Source organism: Bombyx mandarina, chromosome 10 (assembly GCF_030267445.1).
Source record: "Bombyx mandarina strain Sakado chromosome 10, ASM3026744v2".
Lineage (NCBI taxonomy): Eukaryota > Metazoa > Arthropoda > Insecta > Lepidoptera > Bombycidae > Bombyx > Bombyx mandarina.
This window is the reverse complement of record NC_143217.1, coordinates 6082689-6097547: the sequence shown is the minus strand read 5'-3', so window position 1 is coordinate 6097547 and position 14859 is coordinate 6082689. Positions and strand designations below refer to the sequence as shown.

Below are 14859 nucleotides of genomic sequence, written 5' to 3'. Positions count from 1 at the left end.
TATAGTTGAGATACTCACACTTTGATCTTCTTGCCTTCGGCCTGCGAGATAGTGGCGGGTGGGGGTGGCAAGTCGTCCATGGGCACCTCCTCGTTGGGAGGCGAAGGAGGCGACTTGTCGAACTCCGCTATGGGCGCCAGCTCCGGCATCGGCGACACCGAGTTGCTGTCCATCGCTGACAACTTTATAGGAGACACTTTGGCTATTTTGACGACTTCCTCCCGCCTCCGGTGTCTACCGGAGGTATATTAAATTTGTTTTGAAGTCACACAAAACACAATCCGTTGAAACACTCAAATGTTAATCCGCTGAGTGTATTGGCACGCACTTCGCTTATTAAGTTCTCGACAGTAACTAGATGTTAAACTTATTGCGATGTGAAACCGGAACTGTTGCGGTGAACTCCGAAACCTGGAAGCGATTAACCGTATTATTTAATGTATCTTGGTTCGTGCTTGTTCCATTAAGTAGAAAATTATGGCCTATACTGATACGTTAAGGCTTGCTGCAGTCGTTGACCGGAAAACTCGATAACTCGACAAACGATATGAAAAATAGATAAAGGCGTAATTACGGAGGCGGCAACGCAAAGTGACGAATGGAAATGAACTTTCATGTTTAAATACAAGTCAGCTACCACTGTGTGCAACGGTTGTGGACAATCTGATTTGTTGTGTGTAGGCATAGCACGGAAGGACAATGTCCTGCACCCCATCGTTATTATTTATTCGACTGACGGGAGGCCAGGAAGGGACTGACGCGAGCCCTAACGTAACGCCTCGTGCTTCTGTTTATAATAGCCATAAACAACACGTTGACCGCAAGACTGTGAGAGCACCGAAATAGATAAATTCGAATTAACAGGCGTCCGAATGATGATTTTATTGACAAACGAATTTTTTTTTATAAATTTGATTTAACTAGATGTTCCGCAGTAGTGGAAATTCGACTATAACTAATTGGAATTGTAAGTTTGAACATTATTATGATTGTATTTTATACCTCTATAATCACAAATTTCGCCCAGGCTACAGTATAAAAAATTATTTATAAAGACAAACAATATTTAATCTATTCTCAATTTGACCACAGACGTCAAGAACTAAAGTTTGACAATAAATATGTAGTATGCATGCGTGTGTGCGTCAAATACACGGTACCTATGTAGTGTGTGTAATGTTTTCTTTACTGATTTAATGTATCTTTTATGCAATATTTAAAAAAAAATTAGCATTGTGCACTTCTTCTCTATATTCTCTATAAGTGTGGAAAATTTCATACTCCTCCGTCCGCGCAATTTTCGTAAAAAGGGATACAAAGTTTTTGCTTCACGTATTAATATATCGATATGAACGTTGGTTTAGATCTGTTTCCTTAAATTGCAATAACGCATCAGCTACTTTTCGATGCGATGACGCTTTGCTTAATATGTATATAGGCAGCTTAATTGCATTTCAAATATTCCTTTTAATGAAATCAGCATTGTAATTGTTTTCTATAACAAAACGTAGACAAAGGAATGCATGACTTAAATATGCATTTTTTATAGTTTACCTAACTGTTTCATTATGCATAGACGGGTTAACGAACTCACTCCAGCTTAGAATTGTGGGGCTAAAAGAGTCCTTGACGTCAAAATTAAATATCGCAACTTTTTCTTTTCGGGCTAGGTTAACCTTCTTTCGAGGTGTCCGGGCCTAGTGGGCACGTCGGGTATGTGGAACTTAACAATCTGCAGATGTTGGGAGCAGACCGCGGGTCCAAGGGTATTTTTAAATCCCTACCGCACTAAAAGACTCCCCTGCACTCTATCACCCGTCGTCCGATCTCAGCCCGAGGTCAGAACCCGATCAGAGTAGGGGGTTTCTGCCGTTAACACTACAACCAGGCTCGCGGCTTCACCCCGAGGACGCCTGACGGGTCGTCGAGGCGATTGTCAACAGCCAACGACCCCAATCTCCGCGGTACGACAGCCGCTGTCATGCCGCTAGTCTTTCGGAATACTTTGCTAGGTCAGAACCAGCCTGCCGGGTCGGAACTCAAAAGGCGATAGATACACCGCCGACCGGGTCTTTCGCAGTACATCCGTTACGTCGACAGTGACTACGGAAGTGCCGCCACCTGCCTTGAGACATGATTTTGAAGTCTCAATTGTACAGTTTGTGCTGTCCCACCCTTCAAACCGGAACGCATGACTGCTTCACGATAGAAATGGGCAGGATAATTAAATCAGTCAATTATGTAAATTAATAAATTAGACAGTTGTTTATTAGACAATATTGTTAATTTTTTCTGTTACCCAGTTTAAGGGTAATCGCCTTAAATATTTCTGGTTCCACGATTCAAACGTTGGCATAATCTTAAAGTTTTTTTTTTATGTTTGAGATTGGCGTTGGCCCGGATGCCTTTCCAGTTTTACCAGGACAGGTGGGCGAGCGAGGTCTCAACCAGGAAGGGTGGGATTTGCTAACAGCTACCTGAGCGCCTCCAAATGAGACCTAACAACTCAAGAGTAACGGCTTCGCGATTGAGTCTACTACCGGATCGGAATCGCGACCCGCTGAGAAGATCCGGCGAGAGAGAGGGCTAAAGTACAACGTTTGACTCGAGTACATACGGAGTAGGTATTGAGTATTGAGCATACATAAGAGCGAAGCGAACACAAAATTAAGTCGTCAAAATCATTTTCAGCTGAAAGACTGAAACTAAATTATCATGAGCTCGTGTTAAATCGAATAACTCGGCTATCATTCGAATACAGTATCTAAGCATTACATAAACCACCCTGCGTCACTTCGCTTTTACCGTCTATCTCAAATTCTCGACTCTTTGTTATTCAAGCCTCGGGAAATGTGGAAATTCCACTCGGGTAACATAACAGCCGGTGTTTTGCAATATTCGCCGGGGTCGTTTTCCCAGGAGGGGTGAGCCGTCCGAATGACCGCAGGTGGAAAATTCACAAGCAAAACAAATTAGCTGGTGCTACGAGGTAGTGGGGTAATACTAATTTTAGGCACTCTACTTCAAAGATGTTTAATGTATTCCAAAGTAATTACCAATTTTACATTATCGCTACCATTTTTTTTAAGAAGTATAATTATGATTTCGACCTCATGTCTTGTTCAGAACAAGTGTTGGCATTCATTAGCGGTGTCTAAAGTTACTTAAGTCATGTCTAAGTAACTTCGGGTATGCAGCAAAGGATCGACATAACTTTTTTTTATTTTATTTTATTGCTTAGATGGTTGGACGAGCTCACAGCCCACCTGTTGTTAAATCGTTACTGGAGCCCATAGACATCTATAACGTAAATGCGCCACCCACCTTGAGATATAAGTTCTAAGGTCTCAAGTATAGTTACAACGGCTGCCCCACCATTCAAACCGAAACGCATTACTGCTTCACGGCAGAAATGGGCAGGGCGGTGGTATCCACCCGCGCGGACTCAAAAGAGGTCCTACCACCAGTAATTACGCAAATTATAATTTTGCGGGTTTCGTTTTTATTACACGATGTTATTCCTTCACCGTGGAAATCAATCGTGAAAATTTGTTGAGTACGTATTTCATTAGAAAAATTGGTACCCGCCTGAGGTTCGAACACCGGTGCATCGCTCAGCACGAATGCACCGGACGTCTTATCCATTAGGCCACGACGACTTAAAATAACTATTTGCAATTTATACGTCGAATCAAATTTGTAAATAAATAAAATATATGACGCTCATTGGATGATATTCACAAAAGCGAACAGTACTTTTGTTTTCTATAACATTTTTCAACTATAATGAAATGAAACAAATAAAAAAAGCCTTTTTCATCATAACAGAGTTTTTTCGAGCATAATATCACATTTACTAAACAAGAAAATTTTGATTTATCTGACTTACCCGCTTTTACCGAAAAATATTTTTAATCTCAATTCTTTATGACTTATTAAGTTGCCAGATTGCGATGTAACCAAGTTCTTAAGATTCTTATTAAAGAGCTGCTTCAGCTACGTTTCCACGCTCACAATTAACTACGAATTGAAGAAAATGAAAAGTTAATTTCATAAGGTCCTCTAGTTCTCGTTGTCTTTTTGTTTTTTTTTTATAACATACACAGATCGGGCAGATTCTGGTCTTTTTGTTGTGAAATGCACCGAATTACGTTCAAAGAACAGAAATAAAAATTTCCAAATATAGCTGACAATAAAATAAAATAACTCAATCGGACGCCAACTGATTTTCTGCTTTTCAACTAATTAAGCAATTTACGGATAAATTAGACAAATACCAAATTAAGCGAAAAACTAACATGACACAGATTACAAGGATGCTTGCTCGAAAAATGTGGACCGACGCGACTTGAGTGGACGTCGAGTACTGACTACAAAAATAAGGACTAGACTCCTGCGATTCTTCAGAGCAGAAAAATAACGAGTCTCGCTGCAATTTACTAGAACAGTGGTCTCAATTTATTTAGTTTAGGTTTATCTCTAATTTACGATCGTCTTGTTGGTCTGTTAGTTAGTATGTAGTTCTGAATACACTACCAGAGTCTACGTTTAATTATTGTCGATCGAAGTCTATGCCTTTCGGGGAAGAAATTTCATTTCGGAGTCTTATTGATTGACTAAGACTCCAAACAATCTGAGAGGAAACCATTCCCGGAGCTGAACGTAAACTACTAATCTGACGTCAGTACAAATAAAAAAATCATTTAGCAATAATGTTTATGTGTTGGTATTTTGTTTACAATATTTTCATAATACTATGTGTAATTTTATAAGTCTAATTTTATGTAAATGGACATGTATGAGTATATTATTCTATGATATTATATGATATATTATGTTATGTGTATAAGCTGTACTTAAGCTGTATTTGTTATATGTTTATTTATTTATTTATAACTTCATATACTAGAAAGTATAAAGGCGGACTGAATGCCACACGCATTCTCTAATAGTCTACCTTAGGGGAGTGCAGAGATGAAGCTTGGTAGGTGTAGTGTCAAGGTGATATTAATTTGCATTTGTGATGTTTTTTTTGCAATAAAACAATGCTCGTACTACTATAGTAATCACACCGTTCGATTAGTCTCGTTACCGCGAACAAAATTCTAATAGATGAGCAGTTTGGATTCCGCGCTAAACACTTGTGCACCGCCTCACGGAGCACATCTTAATAGAGCTAAATAGGCGTAAACAAATCCCGACCGGTGCCCTCTTCTTCGATATCGCGAAGGCGTTCGACAAAGTCTAGCACAACGGTTTGATTTACAAACTGTAAAACATAGGAGTGCCAGACAGACTCGTGCTCATCATACGAGACTTCTTGTCGAACCGTTGGTTTCGATATTGAGTAGAGGGAACTCGCTCTCGCCCCCGTCATCTGACTGCCAGAGTCCCGCAGGGCTCCGCGCTCTCCCCGTTATTATTTAGTTTGTATATCAATGATATACCCCGGTCTCCGGAGACACGGTTATTTACTACTCGTGTAGGAAGATGTCGTTGTTGCATCGGCGACTCCAGATCGCAGTAACCACCATGGGACAGTGATTCCGGAACTGGTGCATTGACATCAACCCCACGAAAAGCACAGCAATGCTCTTCAAAAGGGGTCACCCTCCGAATACCACTTCGAGCATCCCACTCCCTAATAGGCGCGCAAACACCTCCGCCGTTAGCCCCATCACTCTCTTTGGCCAGCCCATACCGTGGGCCTCGAAGGTCAAATACTTAGGCGTCACCCTCGACAGAGGGATGACATTCCATCCCCACATTAAAACCGTACGCGACCGTGCCGCCTTTACCCTATGATTTGCAGATGAAGCAAACTGTCCCTCCGTAATAAGATAACTCTCTACAAAGCTTGCATATGCCCCGTTATGATGTATGCAAGGGTAGTGTTCGCTCACGCGGCCCGCACCAACTTGAAACCCCTTCAGGTTATTCAATCCCGATTCTGAAGGATAGCTGTCGGAGCCCCAAGGTTCTTGAGGAACGTGGATGACCACAAGCTCGACTCCGTCAGTAAGTATCTACAGTCGGCATCGCTGCGCCACTTTGAGAAGGCGGCACGACATGAGAACCCTCTTGTCGTGGCCGCTGGAAACTACATACCCGATCCTGTAGACCGAATGGTAAACCGTCGACGTCGCCCAAAGCACGTCATTACGGATCCTCCTGATCCATTAACGGTGTTTTTAGGCACCACAAGCACCGGTCACCGTCCTCGTCGAACCCGTCGCTTGCGACGAAGGGCTCGGCGAGCGAATTAACCGATAGACACAGCCCACTGAGTTTCTCGCCGGATCTTCTCAGTGGGTCGCGTTTCCGATCCGGTGGTAGATTCTGCGAAGCACTACCCTTGCTAGGGTCAGTGTTAGCAACACTCCGGTTTGAGCTCCGTGAGCTCACCTACACACGTTAGGGTGAAGCTGAAATAGCCTCTCAAGGCTATCAGCATAGATAGGAAAAAAAAAGCACTCAATACACCATTTTTTTATCCTTACTATACTTCTATTCTCATTTGAATGTCTCTCATATTTATAACGGATACTAATATAAGGCTGTTGAAGTCTAATTATTTGAGTGCACAGACACTTTTTTTTTTTTTTTTTTCTCGGGCCGGGGGCCGAACCTCCTACGAGGTCCCCGCGCCTAGGGGGCGCGCGGGGTATGTGAGACTCAACGATCTGCAGGTGTTGAGAGCAGATCGCGGGCCCAAGGATTTTAGGGCCCACCCACTAAACGACTCCCCTGCACTCTTACACCCGACGTCCGATCTCCGTCCGGGATCAGAACCCGTTCAGAGTAGGGGGGTTCCCGCGGTCAACACTACAACCAGACACGCGGCGCCACCCCGAGGACGCCCGACCGACGGGTCGTCGAGGCGATAGTCGACGACCAACGACGTCAGTCTCCGCGGTACGGTGGCCCTACCAGGCCGCCCGGGCGGTGCCGCTGGTGTTCCGGGATACACCGCTGGGCCAGAACCAGCCTGCCGGGTCGGAACGCGATACACCGCCGACCGGGTTGCTCTTCAACAGTATGTTCGGCGACGACAGCGACGACGAAAATGCGGACCGCATCGCAGTCCGCAGCCGCCGACGCGCCGTCCCGTCCTCCTGGTGCCAGCGCGCTAGAGTGACGGTAGCGTGCGGCGCAGCCTCAACCCCCTTAGGTCGCCCCGTGACCATCACCGGGAGGAGACTGCCTCCTCATAGGGGCTGGAGCTGGACAAACGCCCTCCTCCGACCCCCGGCCCGACGGCGGCGGCACGGCGCCGAGAGGGAAGAAGAGCTCTCCCTCTCCCGTTCCGCCGCCTCCTTCTGCGAGATGGTGGACTCGCAGAAGTCGAGCATCGCCTGCCAGGACTCGTCGCTGCCGAGCATCGTAGCCACGACAGTCGGAAGCGACAAGTCCGGTCCTATTTTTGCAACGAGGACGCGGCGCTGCTCCGCGAAAGCGGGGCAGTACGCGAGCGTGTGCTCCGCCGTGTCCTCGTTGCAGCCACTGCAGTGGTGGCACTTCGGCGTCGGCTCCCTCCGGGCGACGAGGTGCAGGTAGCGACCGAAACAGCCGTGTCCCGTGAGCACCTGCGTCGCTCGGAAGGTGAGACGTCCTCGGTCGCGATTCACCCAGTCCGAGAGGACCGGGCGGATCGCCTCGACGGTCCGTCGCCCGTAGGCGGGGTCCGCCAGGCGGCGAGACCACGCCTCGAGCACGGCACGCCGAGATTGAAGCTTCCGCGCTCGAACTTCCACCGCGCCAGGACGCGGCTCCCCCCTGGAGCGGAGATCGCATCGCCACGCGTAATCCGCAGCGAGCGCCTCCGCTTCCAGGTCCCAGGGAGGCGTCCCAGCTAGCACGCACGCCGCCTCGAACGAGACGGTGCGGTATCCACGAACCGCCCTGACCGCAATCGCGCGCTGCGGACGTCGCAACGCCGCAACGTTGTCGCGGGTCAGGGCGTGGCACCACACGGGAGCCCCGTACAGTGCCATCGACCGCACCACCCCCGTGTAGAGGCGGCGCACCACCACGTCAGGCCCCCCGACGTTCGGCAACAGCCGACTCAGCGAGCCGGCGGCCGCTATCAATCGGGGACCTAATCTCTCAAAGTGAGTGCGGAAGCTCCAACGACCGTCCAGTACGAGACCGAGGTACCGTAATCCGGTCGCCTCGATCTCGACGCGAACGCCTCCGATCACAAGGTGGGCCCCCTGAGTCGGCGCTCTCCGGGCCCCGTGAAACAACAGGGCCTGGGATTTATCGAGCCCCACCTCCAGACCCAGCCTTCGGATCCTGCGGATGACGAAGGCCACCCCCGCGCAGGAAAGACGGGCAGACTCTCGCAAGTCCCTCCCCCGGGCCACGACCAAAGTGTCGTCCGCGTAACAAACTACACTCAGACCCGGAAGAGGAGCACTTAGGGCGCTACGCAGGACCCAGTCGTAGCCGATGTTCCACAAGAGAGGGCCAAGGACCGACCCCTGTGGAACACCGCGCTGGACGGGGAAGCGGAGCACCGCCCCACCGTGCCCGGTGCACACGACCGACCTGTCCTCGAGGTAGGACCCGATCAGCCGACGGAGATACGCAGGGACGCCGTGATACTCCAGCGCCCCTGCGATCACCGACCAGGGCAAGGTGTTGAACGCGTTGGCGATGTCAAGGGACACCGCCAGTGCAACCCCGCCCCGGCCGACAGCCTCATCAGAGAGGGCACGCACGCGCATCACCGCGTCGATGGTCGAGCGGCCCTCCCTGAATCCGAACTGCTCCGCTGACAGATCGGGACCCACCCCCGTCAGATGCTGGACGATGCGGTCGGCCACCACCCGCTCGAGCAATTTTCCCGCCTCGTCCAGCAGCACGATGGGACGATATCCCGCAGGTGAGTCCGCGGGGCGTCCCTCCTTCCTTAGCAGAACAAGTCTGCCCGTCTTCCACTGCTTCGGAAACCGTCCCGACTCGAGGCAGGCTTCATAGAGCCGCACGAGTCGGTCCCCAAGGGCACCGAAGGCCAAACCCCAGACCCGGCCGTGAACACCGTCAGGGCCGGGGGCCGCGTCCTTCCTCCGCATCCTCGACACGGCCGCACGAAACTCCTCCTCCGAGATGCTCGGAGGGACCACCTCAGCAGGGGCATCACCGCTCACGCTACTGCGTGGTGGCGCGCCCATGGAAGGGGGCTCCAAGCCCCTCTCCATCCGCGGGAACAGCCCGGAGACAATCTCCCGCAGCTGCTGAGGCTGGAGACGTTCCGTCACCGGGAGCGCCCACGGCCGCAATTTCTTGCGGACCGTTTGGTACGGGCGCCCCCAAGGATCTTGGTCAAGCGTCTCCAGGAGCGTCTTCATGCTCTGAGACTTGGCCTCGCCGATGACCCGCCGCAGTGCCTCCTGCTTCTGACGGCAGTCGGCATGCAGGCGGGTCGCCACCTCCGCGAAGTCCGCATCGCGAAGGCGGCGACGGCGGTGGCGGGCGCTTCGGCGGCGCGCCCGCACGCACTCCTCTCGGAGGAGCGCGACCGCTGACCCGGGGCATCGCAGCATCGCAGACGCGACGCATCGTACCCCGGAACCATTCGGCCTCCAACTCCACGTCCACTAGACGCGCGGGCATCGGCGCCCACGCGGCCACTGTGGCCGCCTCCACCGCAAGCACCTTGTTCAGGCGCTTCAGTGCCCATCGCGGGAATGATCGGAGAGCACTACGCGGGAGCTCTTCCTCACCGCGGGCGTCTTCGTCCGGCGCGTTCAACAAGGTGGAAACGGAGAGCTCAAATCGGACGAACCGATGGTCCGAGAGCGTCTCCGCCCCCTCGAGAACACGCCAGCCACGGACACGGCGTGCGGCGGACGGAGACGCGAACGACACGTCCACGTGTGATTCCCCGTTCCACCGCACGCAGGTCGCGACCGAACCTCTGTTCAGAAGACAGAGGCCGGTCGCGAAAGCCCACTCCGACAGGAACTCGCCGCGCGAGTCCGTGCGGGGAGAACCCCACGCCGTACATTTAGCGTTGAGGTCCCCCGCCAGTATCACCGGGCGAGACTCGAAGCGATGAACCAACGCCTCGAGCCCGCCCAGGAACCGCTCGAACTCAGCGAGACTCCTGTTCGGAGAGAAGTACACCCCGATCACGACGGTTTCGTTGACCCTAACGACGACGTACCCGGATCCCCTGGCCACCATTCCAAGGGGGGGTAACACCGCAGACTGTCGCATCACGATCGCCACGGAGCCATCAACATCTCCGGCCCAGGAATCCTCCCGGTCGGGAGGTACCAAGTATGGCTCCGCAACGATCGCGATGTCGATGAACCACTCCGCCATGGTGTGGACGAGGAGATCCTGCGCCCTGGCGGAGTGGTTCACGTTCGCTTGAAGGAAGCGATGGACGTGATCCATTATTGAGGTGTCACGTCCATCGCTCCCTCGTCTTCCGTCCCGCCTTGCGGCCCGACGGCCGCGGCGGGAACTGACCGGTCGGCTGTATCACAGGCAGCCGGCCCTTCCTCTATATTTTTCTTCTTTTTTCCGCCACGCCTCCTCTTTGTGGAAGAGGGTGCGGAAAGACAGGACGGGCCCCCGGCCCGATGATCGGCCCGCCGCTTCGCCGCGTCGCATAGCACGCAGTGCGGTGCGGCGGCTGTGCAGGAGCCCGCCTTGTGACCGGGCTGGCCGCAGCGGAAACAAAGACCGCTGCGGTCCACAGCCGACGGGCACCTGGCGAGGCCGTGCCCGGTGCCTAAACACCGGAGGCATCGCCAGGGGCGGGCCTTCTGTAGCTGCACGTGGGCTATCACCCAGCCTACGCGTAGCTTCCCTGGTGAGTCGGCGGGCCGACCTTGTGGAGGCGTAGCCAGGAGTGTGGCTGCCTGCATAGGGCAACGCGCCCACACAGTGAAGGCTCCAGAGTAAGAGCTTCGCAGCTCTCCTACCTTCACCTGCGTAAGGGCGCAATTGCCCTGCGATGCAATGGCGGCGGCCACTTCCTCCTTAGTGGCGCATTCATCCAGGCCCGTCACTTTGACTTCCGCCATCTTGACGGGCCTGTCAATACGCACCACTTCTGGGTCCGGCAGGATTTCGCGGAGCCGGGCTGCTAGCTTGTCAGCGACCGCGCTGGTATTGGCAGCAGGACACTCCAGCAGCCGGGCTCCGTTGGCGGTGTGCCGGACTCGGAGGCCACCCTCCACGCCTATGGCATCCACGTCGACGTTAGCGCGCGCCCGGGCCATCACCTCCCCATAGGTGAGGCCCTTTTCTTTGGCAGCCGGCAGCAGCTCCAATACGACAGCTGCCGACCGCGGTGCGCGTGGTTTTCTTGCCTTGCCCTTTCTCTTTCCCTCAGTCGCTGCTCGACCCACCACCTGGGGAGCGTTGACCGTCGGGACGGGACGGGGGCTAGGCACGTCCTGCGCCTTCTTTCGACCTCGCTTCACTACCGTCGTCCATGCTGCGTCCATGTTGGATGAGGCAGGAGGTAGTGGACGGGCCTGTGGGCGTTGCGTCGGCTGGGCGGCATTCACACACCCCTTTGGATTTTTGCGGCTTCTACCAGGCCCAGCCTTCGCAGGCTGGGGCGGGGCAGAAGCAGCAGCCTGGGGCCTCGTGGGCTGAACCGGCATTCGCCGTCCAAAGGGCTTGTTCGACGCGGCCATTTTGGTCGACGCGCGTGCCGAAGGTGCCACACCCACCCTGGTACTTGCAGCCCTTGTGGGTGCCAGTGCAGCTAAGGCATCGCACGGTGACGGCGCAGACGCCTGGCGCTCGTGCGCCAACGGAGGCCTCGCGCGTTCAACCTTGGAAGTGCGGGCCTCGAGGATCGCAATTCGTTTCTTCAGATCCTCTATTTCTTTGTCCTTCTCGCTTTCCCCACAATCAGTTCTTTTGTTTGATGGGGACGGGGGCGGCGGAGAGGCCAATCTACCCTGCTGTCCCAAGAAGCCGTCAAGGGCTGCACGCAGTTCGGCCATCTCCTCCCGCACCCGCACGCCCTCCGCTCGAAGCTCTGAATTTTCTGTCAGCAGTCGTTCCAATTGCGACCGCAGACAGGTAACTTCCTCCGTGCTAGTGCGCTGTAGAAATCCGTCCAATAGCTTCTCCACGGCGGCGGCCACGCACTTCAGTGCCCGCACGTATGTGCCCTTCAAGGAGCCTGATTTGGCCGCCACCATGGAAACAATTTCCAACAAAATTTCGAATGCCTTCCGCGGGTCCGTTGAATCCACTTCTGTGAGGGAGCGGGTCAGTCGCTCAACCTCACCTTCCCTCACTAGACCAGCTGCTTTACGGCAGAAGGCCCCGGTCCGCACCGAGGTGGTGACGGCCGGTTCTCCGTAGGTCACCGTAAGGTCTTCTCGATCGCGTTCTTTGGCAGATGACGCTGTAGCGTCCGCTGAACCATCCTCAACTGCCAAAAATTTAGCAGGCGCGGGCTCAATCTCCGAGGAGTCGGAAGGAGCGGGAGCCGCTGGTCGTTTGACCGTCTTCCGCTTCCTCCGAGTCCTCGGATCAGCCTGATTCCGGCTCACAAATCGTCCGGTACTGTCCCGAGCAAACACTGGTGACTCTCGACCACTCGAAACGCAGCCCCTTGCAGAGCTTCGCGCTGAGCGCAGTGAGAGCGCACTGTCACAGCGTTCGGGGTGCACGAATGGGACCCTCTCCCTTTCGCGGCTCGAGCTACCGCCCTCTTCTTCGTGGCAGTTGTTGCCCCCCCCCAGAATACGAGGGGCAGCGTGCCTCTGATTGCTCAGAGGCACGGAGGGATTCTCCTCCCGCCAAGCGGGAGGTACCCTCCTGGGGTACTATCTCTTGACAACTGTCCATTTCATATTTTTCCTTTATTATTTAACCAGGGGTGAGGTCCCCTGGGATCGGGTGATGCCCTTGGGACTGGACTCCCTCCAGCCATTCATCCCCTCACCGGGCATCAGAGCTTGGGATTGGGGTATTTTTTATAGAGGTTTGCGTCCTCGCGGCCCCGTGCCTTGGGGCAGCGGCCACCGTCCCCACATAATGGGGATTACGGCAGTCTACCAAGTGCACAGGGCAACTCAGCAGACAGCCGCCCGACGCTCGATACGAGCTACCACGGAGCCACACCGGTGAACCGGTACCCCCCATATCTGAGGGGCGCTCCCCTGTAGCCGAAGCCGGGGACATGGCAACCAGCGGCCAGCAGTCGCAGAAATGCAACGCCGGCTCACTTCCACGACAACGGGGCACAGGGTGCCACCGCTCACGGCATGCCGGCAAACCGGTGCCATCGGAAGCTGCACTCTCCAGAAGGAGCACTCTTCACTTAGTGAAGAGTGTGGAGGGCGCCGATCTTCCGCTCCTCCTAGTGCTGATTTGGTCCGCGTCATCCGATCTCTTTCGTTGCAAAGCCTAACTAAACTATCCTAATCCTAAACCTTAACCTAATCCTAGTGCATAGACACTACGTCAACGTGTTTACCTATCTTGAGACATGAGGTCGTAATCTCAATTGTGTTATTTACTTAACAGCTATCTCCCAACCTTCAAATCGGCAAAACTGTTTCGCTACAGAACCAAAATGATGGTACCTACCTCACCGCAACGCGTTACCACCAGTAGGAGAGCCTGCTTAGATTCGCTTCTTCTATTACATGAATAATTATATTAAATCATAATCTGTTTAAAATAAATCGAATATATTTCCAGGACGACGTGGAACTCGTCACACTTCTCGTATTTAGTATTTGACCATTGACGCTTATCTTTGGTCAACTATGGCTTTTTATTGCTCATCATATTGTCATCCTCATCGTTTGCGTTTCCGTTTGAAGGGTGGGGCAGCCGCTGTAACTATGCTGAGACCTTAAAACTTATGTCTCAAAGTGCGTGGCGCCTTTTCGTTATAAATGTCTATGGGCTCCAGTAACCATTTAACACTAGGTGGGCTGTGACCTCGTCCAACCGTCTAAACAATATAAAAAAAAAAAGATCCGCCTCATCACATTGCCGATTAAACATTATAAACTAGAGCAGAGACGAGAAAAGAGTCTTTATTTGTTTTAGCTACATAGCCTACGTATCAATTTATATATAGTGAAAGCGAAATTACGTTGAAAGCAAGCAGATGGGAACCTTAATACGACGATTACGTTATCTTGGACCAGACTCGATGTAGATTCAAGCAAACGATCCAGTTTCACAGGCACAGCTGCACAGAATCAGTATTGAATCTTAAATTTACACGCTCAAACTTTCTTAGTAGGTGCTTAGCTCGAGACTTAGCAGTAACTTTTCGTTTAATAGGTACATAGCGGAGATTCTAAAGTTTCTAAAGTTAAGATGAATTTACCTTCTTCGAAATCTGCGTTCCTATCTTCGGTTCGAAGTTTTTATTTTATTCCCGTTCCTTCAAAGCTTCTAAAAGAGCAAATGTGGTACACCTTTACCGCTTCTCTACCGTACAGGATTTAATGAAAACGAAAATTAGACTAAACTATTATATAATTAGTAAAAAAAATCTAGTAAACTACAAAAGTCAATTTTTTTTTTATTGCTTTAGTTGGATGGACGAGCTCACAGCCCACCTGGTGTTAAGTGGTTACTGGAGCCCATAGACATCTACAACGTAAATGCGCCACCCACCTTGAGATATAAGTTCTAAGATCTCAGTATAGTTACAACGGCTACCCCACCCTTGGAACCGAAACGCATTACTGCTTCACGGCGGAAATAGGCGGGGTGGTGGTACCTACCCGTGTTGACTCCCAAGAGGTCCTACCACCAGTGATTACGCAAATTATAATTTTGTGGGTTTGATTTTTATTACACGATGTTATTCCTTCACCGTGGACGTCAATCGTGAACATTTGTTGA

At 52.0% G+C, this 14859-nt stretch overlaps 2 protein-coding genes across 3 annotated transcripts in view; both read right to left on the bottom strand.

The window, feature by feature from the left end:
* The window catches only part of nemy (cytochrome b561 family member no extended memory), a 76449-nt gene that overhangs the window by 54083 nt on the left and 7507 nt on the right, over nt 1-14859 (bottom strand). For both annotated transcript variants that reach the window (XM_028182100.2, XM_028182101.2), the window contains exon 2: nt 19-411. In XM_028182100.2, the coding sequence (XP_028037901.1) occupies nt 19-173 (155 nt within the window). In that variant the 5' untranslated portion in view covers nt 174-411. The remainder of the gene's footprint in view (nt 1-18; nt 412-14859) is intronic.
* Nucleotides 368-13170, bottom strand: LOC149502188 (uncharacterized). Its single transcript, XM_089730490.1, has 3 exons — nt 13045-13170; nt 10586-12749; nt 368-411 (listed from the first exon to the last, which is right to left on the bottom strand). The coding sequence occupies exons 1-3, from the start codon at nt 13168-13170 to the stop codon at nt 368-370; spliced, it is 2334 nt and encodes a 777-aa protein (XP_089586616.1).